At 42.1% G+C, this 17692-nt stretch overlaps 1 protein-coding gene across 13 annotated transcripts in view; it reads left to right on the forward strand.

Moving 5' to 3' along the window:
- dph6 (diphthamine biosynthesis 6) overlaps positions 1–17692 on the forward strand; it is a 307319-nt gene that overhangs the window by 92159 nt on the left and 197468 nt on the right. For all 13 annotated transcript variants that reach the window (XR_011351225.1, XM_069916657.1, XM_069916656.1 and 10 more), the window contains one exon: positions 12793–12911. Coding sequence is in view for 12 of the 13 variants with exons in the window: in XM_069916657.1 (XP_069772758.1) it covers positions 12793–12911 (119 nt within the window). In the remaining variant the exon portion in view is untranslated. The remainder of the gene's footprint in view (positions 1–12792; positions 12912–17692) is intronic.

The raw sequence follows: 17692 nt of genomic DNA on the forward strand, positions 1-17692 counted from the left end.
CATTTAAGCCCCAAACCACCAGTTATGGCAGAAAGGCAATGATTCTATAAAAGGAGACAAGGACCAGGAGAAATAGTAAGTGAATACCTGGCATCATTGCACAAACTGGTGAAGCACTGTCATTTTGAGCAGTTTCTAAATTTAGCACTGCAAGACAGATTAGTGATGGACCTATCAAATCACCAAACAAGGCGAAAATTATTAGCAATGGATGAAGATTCCATACAGGGCTGCCTGCAGCTCTGAAAGGACATAAAAATTTGATGTGCGTCAACCAGACCTACTGGTCGAGAGGTCTTCCCGCCAACATGGCTTCTAATGTGGGAAATACTATCACCGAACAGAAAACTGTTTCTTCAAAAATTGTAGAAGCAACCATTGCAAAACTAAATGTCTGCTTCTAAAGTGCAGGTGGCCTGCAAATAAGCAGGCAGCTAAAGTCAAAACAATTGCAGAGAGAGAAGGCAACCAGGCAACGATGATGATAACAGCCCAATGACTGCTCAAGCTCCTGAAATTTCAGCTCCTAAGATATTACACATCCGAGGAATAAACGGAGGAAACACAGCAATCTTTATATAAAAATAAACGGACACCCCCTGAAGATGGAGTTAGATACAGGGACAGAGGTGTCCCTAATTCCGTTACATGCAAAAGAACCATTGCTACTAGGCCTCCCAGTAAAACAATTGAAATAATTTTAAGATCTGTTACAGGAGATAGAATCAAAGTATTTGGAAAATGTACAGTTCAAGTACAATACAAACAACAGCAACCAAAAACGCTCTCTCTCTATATGGTAGATACTCTGGGACCAACACCTTTTGGAAGAAACTGTCGACAACACATTCCCCTAGACTGGCTGGAAATAAGCTCAATGCTAAATGTAAACCACACGGACACCTCCCAGCCAGAACTCGATCAAATCCTCAATGGTTTTCCAACAAGAATTGGGGAAAATCAAAGGTGTTCAAGCCAAACTGCAATTAAAAGATAATGCAGAACAGTCCCATTTGCTGTGAAAGGAAAAATTGAGGCTGAATTAAACAGACTAAAACATGAAGACATTTTAGAACCAATACAATACAGCGCCTATTGTACGTAAAGCAATCTGTGAGATTCAGATTTGCAGTGATTACAAAGTCACCATCAATCCATCACTCCAAATATCCAAACACCCCATGCCCAAGGCAGAAGAATTGTTCCAAGCACTAAACGGAGGGCAAACATTCGCAAAACTACATTTGTCACAAGCATATCAACAGATAGAATTGGACAAAAAAAAAATCGAGGGAATATGTGACAATCTATCCCCATCTGGGACTATTCACCTACACACGGGCCTTATGGAATATCAGCAACAACTGGCATTTTTCAAGCAACAATGGACAAATGACTCTCAGTTGGGTGTTACCTGGATGATGTCATCATCACGGGCCGAAATGACAGTGAACACTTACAAAACCTTGAAAAGGTTTTTGATCAGACTACAACATAGGATCATGAAAGGACAAATGCGTCTTCATGCGCTCATCAGTAACAATTGACAACGAGGGGGTGCAAATGAAGCCCGCAGGAACAGAAGCTGTTTGCAAAGCCCCATACCCAACCAACAAATTGAAATTACAGTCCTTCCTAGGGCTTGTTAATCACGACCGAAAACATATCCCTAATATGTCTACACTATGCAGCCCGCTGAACCAATTACTCAAGAAAGATCAAACATGGTATTGGAACACAGACACCAAAAACACAGTCCATCAACTAAAATAAATACTAACATCAGCAAATAAGGTGCTGATCCACTATGACCCAAGTAAAGAAGTTACATTAGCTGTGGATCTTTCACCTGTGGGACTAGGAGTGGTACTATCCCAAATCACAGAAAAATGTGAGCAACCAGTAGCGAATGCTTCGCAAACATTAACCACGAGCGAACACAATTAGACCCAACTAGAAAAGGAAGGATTGGTAATAAGTTTTGGTGTTTAAAAAAAAAATTCCATCAATATCTTTATGGAAGAAAATTCACCCTGATCACAGACAAGCCTCTTAGTTTAATCCTGGGGCCACACAAAGGTATACCAGTATTAGTTGTGGCAGAATTCAAAGATGGGCCATGTTACTAGCGGCATATAACTATGATATAAAACATAAACCAGGAATACTCAACAGCCATGCAGGTGCCTTATCACGTATACTGTTACCCGAGACAGAACAGCAAGAAGAAATTATTAAATGGACAACAGAGGCAGCATCCATCAACCAAGATCAACTTCAACAACTGCCCATTACAGCCCAGATGATCAGAAATGAAACCCTTAATGAGTGGCCTGAATCTGAAGTCATCCCAGAGTATCTAAAACCTTATTACACATGCCACCATAAACTATCAGTCAAAGAAGGATGTTTACTATGGGGTACCTGTTCAATTATTCCAGCCAAATGGCAAACTACTATGTTATCAGAACTGCACCACAACCATCCAGGAATGGTACGAATGAAGGCACTGGCCCGGATACATGTCTGGTGGCCCACCATAGACAGAGACATTGAAACAACAGTATTAAAATGCAAAGTATGTCTGTCAATGCAGCCAAAGACTAACTCCTATTGTTTGCTGGAGAAGGAGGGAGTTTTGCAAGTGAGAGAGAGGACATGTGGCTGGGAATTGGAATCAGAGATGGAGAGAGAAAGTCACAGCTGAAACAAGCAGGAGAAGCTTATTGGAACTGAAACAGAAGCTCCAGAGTGGCGGATGCCTGGAAGTGCTATCTGTCCGATTTTTCTCTTGGAATAAGAGGAACATTAAGGAACTCTCTGGTAGCCTGAAAGAAAGAGGTTATCACCTGGAGAACCCTGATGGGGCAAGTTTCATCAGCAAGACATTGAGGTGACTAATGGTGGTACCTCAGTTGTGAAAATCCTGGAACAACACATCTCTCTCTACAAACCTACAAAGAACCTTCCTGAGCGGTAAACATTTACCTTTCAAGCACCAAAGCCTGGTGAACTTTATACATGTTAAATTCTGTGCACAGTATAAGAATTCCCTGCAACCAGAGAACTTGGAAGAATAAGAAGTGAGATTGAACTGTGAACCAAAGAACTTTTCTTAAATTTACACACACATTACATACATGTGCGCTTAGTATTAGAAGGGGGTTAAGTTAGGTTCGTTAAGTTAATATCAGTAGTGGGCAAAATGATGGAATCCATTATTAAGGATGTAATAGTGGAGCATATGACTAGAGGAGAAGGGATCGGACAGAGTCAACATGGATTTACAAAAGATAAATCGTGCTTGAGAAATCTATTGGAATTCTTTGAGATGGTGACAGATAAAATAGATGGGGGAGAGCCAGTGGATGTGGTGTACTTGGATTTCCAAAAGGCCTTCGATAAGGTCCCACATAAACGACTGGCATGCAAAATCAAGGCTCATGGGATTGGGGGCAAGGTATTGATGTGGATTAAGAACTGGCTGGGAGATAGAAGACAGAGAGTTGGGATAAACAGCTCATTTTCTGAGTGGCAGGCGATGACCAGTGGGGTGCCACAGGGATCTGTACTGGACCCCAGCTGTTCACAATTTACATTAATGATCTGGATGAGGGGATTGGATGTAATGCCTCCAAATTTGCAGATGACACTAAGCTAGGAGGGGTTGTGGGCACTGAAGAGGGGGTCAGGAAGCTCCAGTGTGATTTGGATAAAGTGGGGGACTGGGCAGATACATGGCAAATGCACTACAACGTGAATAAATGTGAGGTTATCTACTTCGGTAATACAAACCGGAGGGCAGATTACTACTTGAATGGCAATAGATTGGGAGATGGGGAAGTGCAGAGAAACCTAGGGGTTCTTCTGCACCAGTCACTGAAGGCGAACATGCAGGTACAGCAGGCGTTTAAATGGTATGTTGGCCTTCATATCAAGAGGGTTTGAGTATAGGAATAAGGATACCTTACTGCAGCTGTACAGAGCCTTGGTGAGACCACACCTGGAGTATTGTTTGCAGTTTTGGTCACCTTATCTAAGGAAGGATGTTCTTGCAATGGAGGGAGTGCAGAGGCGATTCACCAGGCTGATACCTGGAATGGCAGGAATAACTTATGAGAAAGATTGCGCAACTTGGTATTGTACTCACTGGAGTTTAGAAGATTGAGAGGGGATCTCATAGAGACATATAAAATTCTGGCAGGACTGGACAGAATGGATGCGGAAGGGATGTTTCCAATGGTGGGGGAGTCCAGAACCCGGGGCCATGGTTTAAGGATAATAGGCAAACCATTTAGAACCAAGATGAGGAGGAATTTCTTTACCCAGAGGGTGGTGAATCTGTGGAATTCATTGCCACAGAGAGCAGTAGAGGCAGGTTCATTGAATATATTTAAGAGGGAATTAGATATATTTCTTCAGTATAAGGGAATTAGGGGTTACGGAGAGAAGGCGGGGACGGGGTACTGAACTTTAAAATCAGCCATGATCTCATTGAATGGCGGAGCAGGCTTGAAGGGCCGAATGACCTACTCCTGCTCCTATCTTCTATGTTTCTATGATATGTTGGTTCAAAAGATTGTAGTGGGGCTTTCGTGTGTTGCTGGATTTTGGATGTCTAGCAATGAGTGCATGTCTTCACCAAATTGCTGACCTGTTTTTGAAGGCCATGCCTGATTAATTGATGTGCCAACCCATGTACTGCATCAAAAAACCACCTCTGGGCCACCAAAACAATTGGGTGAGGACAACCTGTAAATCTGTCACAGGAGTTTAAGCTCCCTGGGCCTTCTGGAATTTATTCCAGCTGCAGGTTTGAGTCTCCTGTTCCATAAGACGGAATTTATTTCACAAGTGCAATATAGACCACCCCTTGGGCTAAGGTCTACATGAATTGTATGAATGGGCAAGTCACTGCATCTGCCACTACTGTGGCCTTTCCTGAGATGGGTTCGATGGCCATCGTGAACTGAGAAATATGTGAGAAATCTCTCTGTTGATGAGCTGACCATGGATCTTATACGTTAGTGAAGGTGAATGTAAGCGGCCTGTGGCCCGTAAAAACTGTGAAGTGCCTGCCTTCTAGAAAGTACCTGAAATGGCCAATAGCTGGGTACAGTGCCAACAGTTCTCGATCAAAAGCAGTGTACTTGAGTTCTGGTGGTCTTTGGTACTTGCTAATGAAAGCCAATGGTTTCCAGTGGCCATTGATGTATTGTTCAAGCACCCCTCCTACTGCCGTACTGGACTCATCCACTGTCAGGGCTGTCGGGAAATCTGTTCTTGGGTGGACCACCAATGCAGCAGTAGCCAGAGCTTCCTTGGCTTTCTCAAATACCACTGCTGATTCTTCGTCCCAAGTGACATCCTTTGTCTTGCCTGACACCAGGTGAAAAATGGACACATGATGCAAGCTGCTGATGGTAGAAACCGGTGATAAAAGTTCACCATTCCAATGAACTCCTGGAGGCCTTTAACTATGCTGGGAATAGCGAATGCCCAGATCACCTCAACCTTTGCCAGTAGTGGCTTTGCTCTGTGTTTGTCAATTCTGTGGCCCAGAAAGTTGATGGTCGCTAACCCAAATTGACACTTGGCTGGGTTGAAAGTCAGCCCAAACTCATTCAAACGAGTGAAAATCCTGCGCAGGTGGGACAAATGTTCCTGATGACTATGGCTAGCAAAAAGTATGTCATCTAGGTATATGAAGGTAAAGTCAAGATTGCGTCCCACTCTGTCCATTAAATATTGGAAAGTCTGCCATTTTTTGAATGTCATCAGGGTGGACTCCCGGACCAGGTCCACCTTGAAAAAGGTACTGGCTCCCTGCAGGTTGGATGTGAAGTCCTGTAAATGGGATACCAGTTGGTGATCCGATGCGGTAACCTTGTTCAACCTGCGGTAATCACCACAGGGTCTCCATCTGCCTAAGGCCTTGGGTACCATGTGGAGCGGGGAGGATCAGGAGCTATCGGACCGCTGTACAATACCCATGTTGTCCATCCTTTCAAACTCCTCTTTGGCCAGACAAAGTTTATCTGGAGGGAGCCCGCAAGCTTGGGCATAGCGATGCCCTTCGGTTGGTGTGTGGTGCTGCACCCCATGTTTCCAGCATCTCCAAGGTGAATTGCGGTGTAATTATTGTGGGGAATTCTGCCAACAACCTGGCGAATTCATTCTTCGAAAGAGTAACCGAGTCTAAATGCAGGGCTGCCAGCTTGGCCTCACCTTGGGCGAAGATCTGGAAAGTGTTGGTATTGTGACAGAGTATATAGAGGTGTTTGGGAGATAAATTGGGAGATTTGTTAGAGCAGGTCACACACAAACACTTTAAAACACAGCTTTTTTTGCGGGAGTTTTGTATGCTCGGAGACTGATGGACTGCTATTTGCAAAAGGCAACAATGTAGCAACATACAACAGCTTTGTTTGAAAAACAAAAGCATGTGATCTTTGCAGGCAGAAGCAGATCAGCTTTGCTCTCAGAGTAAGAGAGAGGAGAGACCCAGACTTCGGTTCCAGACGGACAAGCTTTGGAAGACAGCCTGGTCAAAGGAGAGGACTGGCTCTCTGGTGTTTCCCTTTGAATAGGAGAAACAGAAAGGAACTCTGTGGTGACCTGAAAGAAAGAGGTTATCATCTGGAGAAGCCTGAAGGGGGTAAGTTTCATCAACAAGACTGGAGTGGCTGATTTAAAACAAAAGGGAATCAGTTGTGGATGTCCTGGAACGAGAAAACTCTCTCTCTGAAAAGAACCCTCCTGAATGGTAAACATTTAACCTGTTAAGCACCAAAGCCTGGTGAACTTTATTAATGCTAACTTCTGTGCACAGTACAAGAATTGCCTGGAACCAGTGAGATTGGATTGTGAACCAAAGAACTTTTCTAAACTTATATACACATTACACACACATGCGTTTAGAATTAGAGGGGGATTAAGTAGGTTAAGGAAGTCAATAGAGATAAGTTAAAGTTTGATTCTGTTTTCATGTTCAAAGATAATTAAAAGCAACTTTTTTTTAAGTAACCCTTAGTCATGGTGCATATCTATTGCTGCTGGGTTTTGGGGTCCTCTGGACTCGAAACAGTATGAACAAGCCTTCATTCCTCTAAATCAACCAGCAGTCCACTTGCTCTGAGAAAATCAGCTTCCAGTCGTGGTTGTGCGACCATGGCCAATGTGAACATCCACGTGAACTTAGTATCGCTGAATTGAAGCGGAATCCTATGTGTGCCAAGTGTCTGGATAGTACTGCAGTTTGCGGTTTCTGTGATGGCCCCAGTTTTCTGTTACATGTGTCACGCCCTGAAGGGGAAAAGCACGCTGATCTCAGCCCCCGTATCCACCGAGAAACGCCGGCCAGAATGTCTGTCCCAGACATATAAAAGGCTATCTCAATGGCCAGCCACCTCAGCCTTTAGCTGGCCCCGGCGTTCTCCTGAAACACACAGTGAGGTTGGCAGCGGCGAGCTTCTGCGCCCTATCGTTGATGGTAGAAACACCAATGGGTACTATCTTCATCCCATTGCCTCCTGGTCAACTGGCGGTCTGACAACGGATTTGATTGACCCTGCTGCTAAGCTAATGTTGGAGTTGCAAGGCTCTGCTGCTATAAGTAGGATCTGGCAACCTATCCTACGGATGTCATGCTTTCTTGCTTAGTCCGCCATAGAATGTCAGCATGGGCCACAGCTCTCCGTGAGTCACTGAAATCCTCATCGGCCAGCAGCATGTGGATATTTTCTGGCAACTGCTCCAAGAAGCATTCTCGAACATGAGGCAGGGCTGATGTCCTTCTGCATTTCATTCATGAACGTGGAAGGGGTCCTATCTCCCAAGCCATCCGAGTGAAGTAAGCGGGCTACTTGCTCACATCATGAGAGGCCAAAAGTAAGGATGAGCAGACTCTTGAGTGCCATAGACTTGCCCTCCTCTGTAGGCTGCTGCAATAAACATCAGCATGTTGTCTCTTGATCCAGGACACTTACTATGAGGTAGAACCATGTGAAATCAGACATTATCATGTGATTGTGAAGTCCAAAACATTGACAGTTTCAGAGCCATGGCATGCCTCAAAGAAAAATTTTCCATGTTGTGGTCTAAATATCATTTGGACCATCAGGGTCACCAATGTAGCGAAGTATTCTATACTGAGTTACTATAAACACCAGCATCCACATCGTCGAGTTGATGTCGAAGTCAAATGTACACACTTTTGAGTTTAGCGCAAGACTGACACCTCCAGGCTTACATTCTGGGCTTATATATGTCACTGCTTCTGTCACATGCACAGGAAGTGACATCATCAGCCCAGATAAAAACCTGTATTGGATGCAGGTCAATTTCCCATGTTTTCCACAACATGTTTGCCATTTTGGGAGCTGGTTCGCTGGCTGGTAAGTGGGTCGCCACATCCTCACAATAAATACAGACAAGGAGTAATCATTTTGGACCTCCCCCCATCTCCTGAGTCTCCACATACATACAGCCATATTGATTTTTAAGGGACCTTATGCTCTCATTTATTTGCCCTTAATATATTTGTAGAAACACTTTTCATTCTCTTTTAATTTAACAGTGAGAGTTATTGCATATCCTCACTTTGTCCTCCTGATTTCACTCAAGTGTAACTCTTATATCCAATGTATACTCACTCCCAACTGCCCTATATCTGACAAACGCCTCCTTTTTTGACCAGAGCCCCAATATCTCTCCTCATCCAAGGTGAGGTTTCCTAATCCTGCCAACCTTGCCCTCGTTCTACACAACATACTACCCTTGAACTCTTCCTGCCTCTCTTTTAAAAGCTTTCCACTTGCCAGACATCCCTTTAGCTGCAAACTGCATCTCATAATCAACCATTGCAAGTTCCTGTCTAATGCCATCAAAATTAGTTTTGCCCTAATTTAGGATTTAACCTGTGTGGACCTTCTTTTTCAATAACTATGTTAATTAATGGAGCTAATTACAGATCCTACTGATACATCAGTCACTTGTTCCTCCCTCATTTTCCAAGGGGAGGTCCAGTGCTGTGCCTTCTCTAGTAGGTGTATCTGCATACTGTTATAACCATATAACCACTTACAGCACAGAACAGGCCAGTTCGGCCCTACTAGTCCATGCCGTAGCAGATCCCCACCCTCCTAGTCCCACTGACCAGCACCCGGTCCATACCCCTCTAGTCCCCTCCTATCCATGTAACGATCCAGTCTTTCCTTAAATGTAACCAATGATCCCGCCTCGACCACGTCTGCCGGAAGCTCATTCCACATCCCCACCACCCTCTGTGTAAAGAAATTTCCCCTCATGTTCCCCTTATAATTTTCCCCCTTCAATCTTAAACCATGTCCTCTAGTTTGAATCTCCCCCTTTCTTAATTGAAAAAGCCTATCCACATTTACTCTGTCTGTCCCTTTTAAAATCTTAAACACCTCTATCAAGTCCCCTCTCAATCTTATGCGCTCCAGAGAAAAAAGCCTTTCTTGGATGGATGTAATAAATTGTACGTGTAGAAGCCTTTTGCATTGTGTGAGTTTCAGTCAATGCAAAGGAAGATGAAATCACTAACTATGATGACCCTATTAGTCCTGAAGCAATCTGCAATCTCCCTGCTTAACTGCAGAGTGGAACATTCCAAAGATTGGCAATTCTTGTGAGTGAAGAACCTCCACAATATCTCATTCTTGAATGGCTGCTTGGGACCAGAATGAAAGACCAGAAGAAACAGCCTTTCAATATACAACCTGTTAGTTCCTCTTAAAATCATATGTTTCAATGAGGTCACTTCTCATTCTTCTTGTGTGTTTAACACAATATTACTCAATCTTTGCTCTTGGGAGTAACACCTCATTCCAAAAAATTAGTCGAGTGGGCATCTCCAAGTGAGCTTTATTCTTCCTTGGAGATGGAGGTCGTAACTGGGCAAAGCATTGCAGATGTGGTCTCATCAAAGACACGTACAATTGCAACAGATCCAGATTCTTGCATTCTAGTCCCCTTGCAACAAAAGTCAGTTAAGTAAGTGCTTCCCAAATTACTTTGAGGTACAGTACCTATAGGCCGAATGTTTGCATTTTGTACACAAAGACACCCAGAATTCTTTTTTCACCATCCATTCAGATCATAGTACTCATTGATTCAGTCTTCAATGTGCATATTAACTTGGATACTTGCATATTTCTTTCTGTATTTAAAAATGTTATCTGCTAAGTTGAATTCTAGGATGAAACAATGTGAAGAACGATTGAGCATGTTGAACCTATGAGAGGCAATCTTATTGAGACATACAAGATTCTGAGAGAACATGATAGGGTGGATACCCTTAATAGGGGTTTCTAGTAAAGGGAAGCAAATAAGCAGGAGGACAAATTCTTTTTTTCAGAAGGTTGAAAAATAAATTACCCCAGAGAGATGTGCAGCACATTAATTGAATATGTTCATTTTGGAGATTGACACCAATTAAAATACACTGTAGTCTAAAATATGGCTAGAGGTCAAGAAGATTGAATTATCTGTAATCATAAAGAGTGACTAAGAAGGCGTAAGAGACGGACTGTCCTTATGTTCTTGAGCTGCTCCATCTCCATGTTCGTGAAACCAGATCTTTTGAAGTGTGATCTTTCCCACTATTGTTGGGTGAGTGATCTGTTTTGCACTGATGGCAAACTGGTGATTCCATAGAGAAATGCTAGTTGACTGCCACTGTTGAGTCAGTGAATTTCTGTGGTCTTTCTCTGTAGTGTGCAAGTACAGAGTGATCTGAATGTCCCGACCTCCCTCTGCCAAGCCCTTGGACTCAACAGAGGGTCTGGGCATGGTTCCTCATCAACCTGAGTTGAGGGCTGGATTCAATTAGTATCTGAGCCCAGTTTCACACCAGTTGTATAAGTGTGGATATCATTGATCTCCATTAGAAAGCTAAGTGATTCATTTCTTTTGAGTTAATTTATAAAAATTAATTTCAGTTTTAATTGACTTAAATGTATTTTTAAATATAATATATATAAAAAAAACCCTTCAAATATTTTGATGTACATAAACTGTTTCTTCCTGAATGTGTAAGGCCTTCAGACAGCATGAGGAATCACAAGGCCATCAGGGCAGTCTCAATTTACATCATTTCCGTAGTTCAAATGACTCCATCTCATTGGACATCCATGGCAACTAGCCCTCCAGAACACTGGGAGAGTTACAACTGCTTTAAGAGTGGCCATGGGGTTTACACAGGAAGAAAATGTGAGACGTGTCCAATTCCACCATGATTATTTGCAGGTCCAAATTGCACAGCATGGCTAACACATTTTTCAACATTTATTCACCTCAAATGACATGTCAGTTATTTGAAGATTGCATTTATACTGTTTAATGATGGCTGCAAAATTTTCACTTTCACTGTGTATATTCTGTATATTCCCATCATTTCTTTAAAAAGTTGGAGCAGGTTTGAGCCACATACCTTGGAGCTACTCGTTAAAATCACAACTGCTTTGGCATCAACTTCATTTTTTTGCTTGATCCTTGTAACCTTTGATTTGCTTACAATGCATCTCAACCTTGAATATATTTAATGACGAAACAAACTATTGTTCTCCAGAATACCAGAGAGTATGGGCCCATTCTTTTCTCGTCAGGAAATCTCTTCATTCCAGGAATCAATCTCCTGATCCTTCACTATACAGCCTCCAAGACAAGTATGCCATTCTTTAAATAAGGAGACGAAAATTCAGGTTTGTTTTCATTAAAGCCCAAGACAGTTGTTGCCAAATTCCCTTAATCTTGTAGTCCATACCACTTGCAATAAAAGTCTATGTTCTATTTGCCTTCTCTCTATGTTTCTGTGTACAAGGACACACAGACTTCTGTGAACGTGAACATTTAACAGATTCACACAATTAATCTTTTATTGTACGTACTCATAAAGGGACGTTTCAGTGCACTCCAGGAATAACTGCTGCAACAATCAATCAACAACTTCATGTGCCATAGACTGCACAGATTTTACGCCATTAGATCTTTATTCATTGTAAACAGATTTCTCTATCCAAATAGCTCATTGGAAACATACAGTTGGCTCCTTTCATTGAACATAAAAGTTTTCAGCTGTGCTGCTGGTAGAATTAGAATGATAAACCACAGAAATAATTGAGTAAAAGTTACCTTTTAGTCCGGGCATGCTGGGGCAGTGAAGTGATCATGAGATGTGCAATTTTAATGCTTTTGTAAGTTTGGCAATTTAAGTCAATTATGGGGTGAGGGAGGAAGTAGCATGAATCATAATTAATTTAATTTGCTTTAAAGGAGGGCTACCACCCCTGTGTTACCCATCATTCCACACTTTGTGTCTCAAAATGCAGCTTTTAGTTAGTTCTTATTTTTTGTCGTATTTGTAACGAGCTGTAGGAGTTGGAGTCAGAGTAATTTTCATTCTGCATTTTCTTTTTTTATTTATAAAGAATGTATCTTGTGCTAAATTATGAGAGAAGCCAGTCTCTAAACATTCCCTTGCAATCTTTGGTTCATTTCAATTGCACAATTTCCTCAAATGCTTGCTTCCCCAAAATGACAAAGATTAATACATTTTAACATTATAACAAATATGTGTTTGTTCAAAAATTGTTTAATCTATAATCATGGCTTTTTAATACCAGTTAAATTACTTTAGTTTCTGTTTACTCTGCGCCAACAGGATCATTTTTGAAAGTGGAAATGATCTGTGTTAAAAGATGTGCCTAAAGTTATGTGAGTATTTTTGAAATATATCCAGTTGGAAGGCCTTTTTTTCCTCTTTCACAGGTGCAAGCGACTTAATCTCCAGCCTTTGGCTTACCTCTGGCGTCGAAACCAGGAAGATTTGCTGGGAGAAATGATATTGTCTAATGTTCAAGCCATGATAATCAAAGTCGCAGCTTTTGGTAGGTATCCAGACCGCATGGGAGCAGTCTATTAACACAACATAATCCCAGTCCTTTGTATAACCACAAACTGCAAATGAGCAGCTGTCAAATATCAGAGAAAAAGTTCAAATCATCAATCACTTTTTTTATAAAACTGTAAAGAGATCTGCCAGAGGCAAACACATTTGAGCACAAAACAATTTGGAGAGATAAGGAAAAGGCAGGATGTTGGAAAATGACTGCCAGAGGTAGGTAATTACTTTTAAATGCCTTTAATCAAACCTGTCAATATCACAAGTTATTAGACAGTTTAAGAAGTAGAAAGAGAAGAATTTTATTAGTCTGCATTCCTTTAAAAATAGTAAACAGAAAGTACCTTGAAATCGATATGTCTGCTGCACAGATTCATAAACCTTTAAAGGAAAATATGATGTTGTATTTATTAAACTACATTTATCTCTTTTTATGTTTGTAGTTTGTATTTATTGAAAATACTCTCTCTTTGCACATTTATAGTAAATAGCTCATAGGCTGTTTCAATTTTGCAGTTTGATGTCAGTCAGTATTTTTTAAATTTGTTTTAGGATGAAGATTGATGTTATGTTCAAGGCATTGTTTCACAAAAACAGTTTCTGGTACAAATCATGGTGTATTTGTAGTTTCTGAATTTCAAATACCAGGACCTTTCCCAATATTTGTAATAAAACATTTTACCATGCTGTTGACAGAACTTTATATTGCAATGAGGATATACCATATTGTATTTCCATTATTGGGAAATGTATGGGGAACATACTTGAATTTAATTATTCATCTTTTACTGTTTTTTCTTAAATTATATATATATATAAGTGTATATATAAAACACACTCTCTCTCTCTCACTCTCTCTCTCTCTCTCTCAGCTTTATTCTCTCATTGATATTAAGTGCTCTGTGATTTTCATCTTGAATTGTATTTATTGGCCTTATTTCAGATATTTCACCCAAATTTTTCTATTATCACTTGTTATTTTGTCTATCCATTCAAAAAGACATTTCTCTAATTGTTTAAATCTGTGCTTTGATTCTTCACTGGATGAACTTTTGTTGAAACAGAGTAGGGCCATGCATTGCCTCAAAACTGTTCTTTTTTCATAATTTGGTGCATGAATGCGGCTGTTATGCATTTTCACTATTTTATTTCTGTGACTCATTTGGTTCAAGAAGGCTGCTTGCCATGATATTTCTGAGATCAATTGATAAAAGGACATAATGGGATGGACTTATGCTGTAAAAAATCATTTATTGTTCTTGTTTTCTGGTGGTTTTATTACACACAAAAAAATCTATCAAGGTGGTGCATTTTATTAATTAAATAGAGGTAGCACATCTAAACTAAGCGGCAAGGCATTGAGGAATGTTAATGCTGAGAGGAATCTTGGCATGCACCCATAGTTCCCTGAAAGTGGCAACATGAGTAGGTAAGTGATGAAGTAGGCATGTGGCATGCTTGCTTTCAGAGGTTGGCATATAGAATATGAAAATTGAGACATTATGTTGCAACTTACAAAACTTGGATTATAATTATTGTACTAAGTTCCAGTTGCCACACCTTTGGACAGATGTGGTTGTGTTGGAAAGAGTGCCAAGAAGATTCATCAGAATGTTGTTGGATTGGAGGACCTCAGTTGTGGGGAGATTGTATAGGCTTAGTCTGTTTTCCTGGATCAAAATAGGCTGAGAGATGAGGACCTGATAGAGGTATTAAGAGGCTTGGTTTATTTTCTTTCATCTGCTAGGAGTATTAAAAACAAAGGGGATATATTTAAGGTGAGAGTTAAAAATTGTAAGAGAGATTTGAGAGGAAAGTTTTTTGTTACACAGAACTTTATTAATAGGTGGAATTCATAGTCAGAAGAGGTGGTGGAATCAGATACAATCATTAAGTTTAGAAAAGCACTTGAAGAGACAAGACATACAGGTGCCTAATCTTTTATTCGGGATCGTCGGCACTGTTGTTCGGAATCTTCCGGATTTCGGAATAATTTTAAAAGCTTGCTTGAGTCGCGCTGAGTCTCGCCCGGCCAAGTTGCACTGCTGTTTCTCCCCCATCGCCTGCCCGTGTCACGCTGCCATCTCCCCCTTGCCCACCCAAGTCGTGTTGCTGTCTCTCTCCCACCCTCGCCCGCCCTCCCAAGTCACGCTGCCATCTCTCCCCCCGCCAACCCGGGTCACACTGCTGAATCTCTCTCTCCCATCAACCCCCTCCCCCCACTGCTGTACCAGTACTAGGGAAACAACTCCCTTCTTGGTTCCCCTGCACTGGCACTGGTACAGTGATTTCAGCTGCTTGAGGGATTATGGGTAGCAACGACAGACATCAATCCCATATTGAGCCGCCACCAGGCAGATTGAAAGCACTGCAATGTTTGACGATCATCAGTAGACGACAATTCAGAGGTGCTTATAAAGTAGCAGAATAACACGGGATATTCCAACAAGTTGAGTGAGGGTCATACTTGATGGGTAGAGTACTTAGAAAGTAATGATACCACAGATAAGCAATGCAGAATGCGACAGGATGCTTGGAAGTTGAGCGAGGGTCATGCCAGGTCATGTTTGGCGCCAAATTTTATCTTTGATGAGCAACCTCCTGTTTATGGAGGTTGCTGGTACTTGGAATCCCAGATAAAAGGGTAGGCACCTGCAGGAGGATACAGACCTGGTGTGAGGAAATGGGATGAATGTAAATGAACAAAAATTAATGCTGAAGGCTTGTTTTTATGTTGTTTTATATGGAGTACATTATCATCCCATTGCACAGGTTGTCTACTGAATACAAAAGTTTACAGGAATAGAAAATCTGAGAGATGGCTTCACATCTCTTCAAGGTTAGAAATGAAGATTTAGAAATAAAAACAAACTGCTGGAAATCATCAGGCCATGTCAATGGAGAGATAAACAGATTTAATGTTTGGAGATCTTTTATCAAAACTGGAAAAGGGAGAAAACAAGTTAGTTCCCTCTGTCAGCCTCTCAACAATTTAAAACTATATTTTATCCCTTTTTCCCAGATCTGACCAAGGTATTTAACCTGAACTGTTTTATTTTCTTTCTCTTTTTACCAATGCTACCTGACATACTGAGCATTCCAACATTTTCTGTTTTTATTTCAGGGTTCAATTTTTTAATTTATTCCTGTGCAGTACATGAGAGGACATTTTTTTTTTTTTTTTTCTCAGTTCAGGCTGACTTCCAGGCCAAACATTTTGGCAGTTTCCGCAAAGCAGGACGTCAAGCGCTGAAGAGCTGGCTCTGAATGGGCAACTAAAGCGGCATCATCTGCAAAGAGTAGTTCACGGACAAGTTTCTCTTGTGTCTTGGTGTGAGCTTGCAGGCGCCTCAGATTGAAGAGACTGCCATCCGTGCGGTACCGGATGTAAACAGCGTCTTCATTGTTGGGGTCTTTCATGGCTTGGTTCAGCATCATGCTGAAGAAGATTGAAAAGAGGGTTGGTGCGAGAACACAGCCTTGCTTCACGCCATTGTTAATGGAGAAGGGTTCAGAGAGCTCATTGCTGTATCTGACCCGACCTTGTTGGTTTTCGTGCAGTTGGATAATCATGTTGAGGAACTTTGGGGGACATCCGATGCGCTCTAGTATTTGCCAAAGCCCTTTCCTGCTCACGGTGTCGAAGGCTTTGGTGAGGTCAACAAAGGTGATGTAGAGTCCTTTGTTTTGTTCTCTGCACTTTTCTTGGAGCTGTCTGAGGGCAAAGACCATGTCAGTGGTTCCTCTGTTTGCGCGAAAGCCGCACTGTGATTCTGGGAGAATATTCTCAGCGACACTAGGTATTATTCTATTTAGTAGAATCCTAGCGAAGATTTTGCCTGCAATGGAGAGCAACGTGATTCCCCTGTAGTTTGAGCAGTCTGATTTCTCGCCTTTGTTTTTGTACAGGGTGATGATGGTGGCATCACGAAGATCCTGAGGCAGTTTACCTGGAAGTCAGCCTGAAGAAAACTGAGGTCCTCCATCAGCCAGCTCCCCACCATGACTACCAGCCCCCCCACATCTCCATCGGGCACACAAAACTCAAAACGGTCAACCAGTTTACCTATCTCGGCTGCACCATTTCATCAGATGCAAGGATCGACAATGAGATAGACAACAGACTCGCCAAGGCAAATAGCGCCTTTGGAAGACTACACAAAAGAGTCTGGAAAAACAACCAACTGAAAAACCTCACAAAGATAAGCGTATACAGAGCCGTTGTCATACCCACACTCCTGTTCGGCTCCGAATCATGGGTCCTCTACCGGCACCACCTACGGCTCCTAGAACGCTTCCACCAGCGTTGTCTCCGCTCCATCCTCAACATCCATTGGAGCGCTCACACCCCTAACGTCGAGGTACTCGAGATGGCAGAGGTCGACAGCATCGAGTCCACGCTGCTGAAGATCCAGCTGCGCTGGATGGGTCACGTCTCCAGAATGGAGGACCATCGCCTTCCCAAGATCGTATTATATGGCGAGCTCTCCACTGGCCACCGTGACAGAGGTGCACCAAAGAAAAGGTACAAGGACTGCCTAAAGAAATCTCTTGGTGCCTGCCACATTGACCACCGCCAGTGGGCTGATAACGCCTCAAACCGTGCATCTTGGCGCCTCACAGTTTGGCGGGCAGCAGCCTCCTTTGAAGAAGACCGCAGAGCCCACCTCACTGACAAAAGGCAAAGGAGGAAAAACCCAACACCCAACCCCAACCAACCAATTTTCCCTTGCAACCGCTGCAATCGTGTCTGCCTGTCCCGCATCG

This window comes from Narcine bancroftii, chromosome 2, assembly GCF_036971445.1.
Source record: "Narcine bancroftii isolate sNarBan1 chromosome 2, sNarBan1.hap1, whole genome shotgun sequence".
NCBI lineage: Eukaryota > Metazoa > Chordata > Chondrichthyes > Torpediniformes > Narcinidae > Narcine > Narcine bancroftii.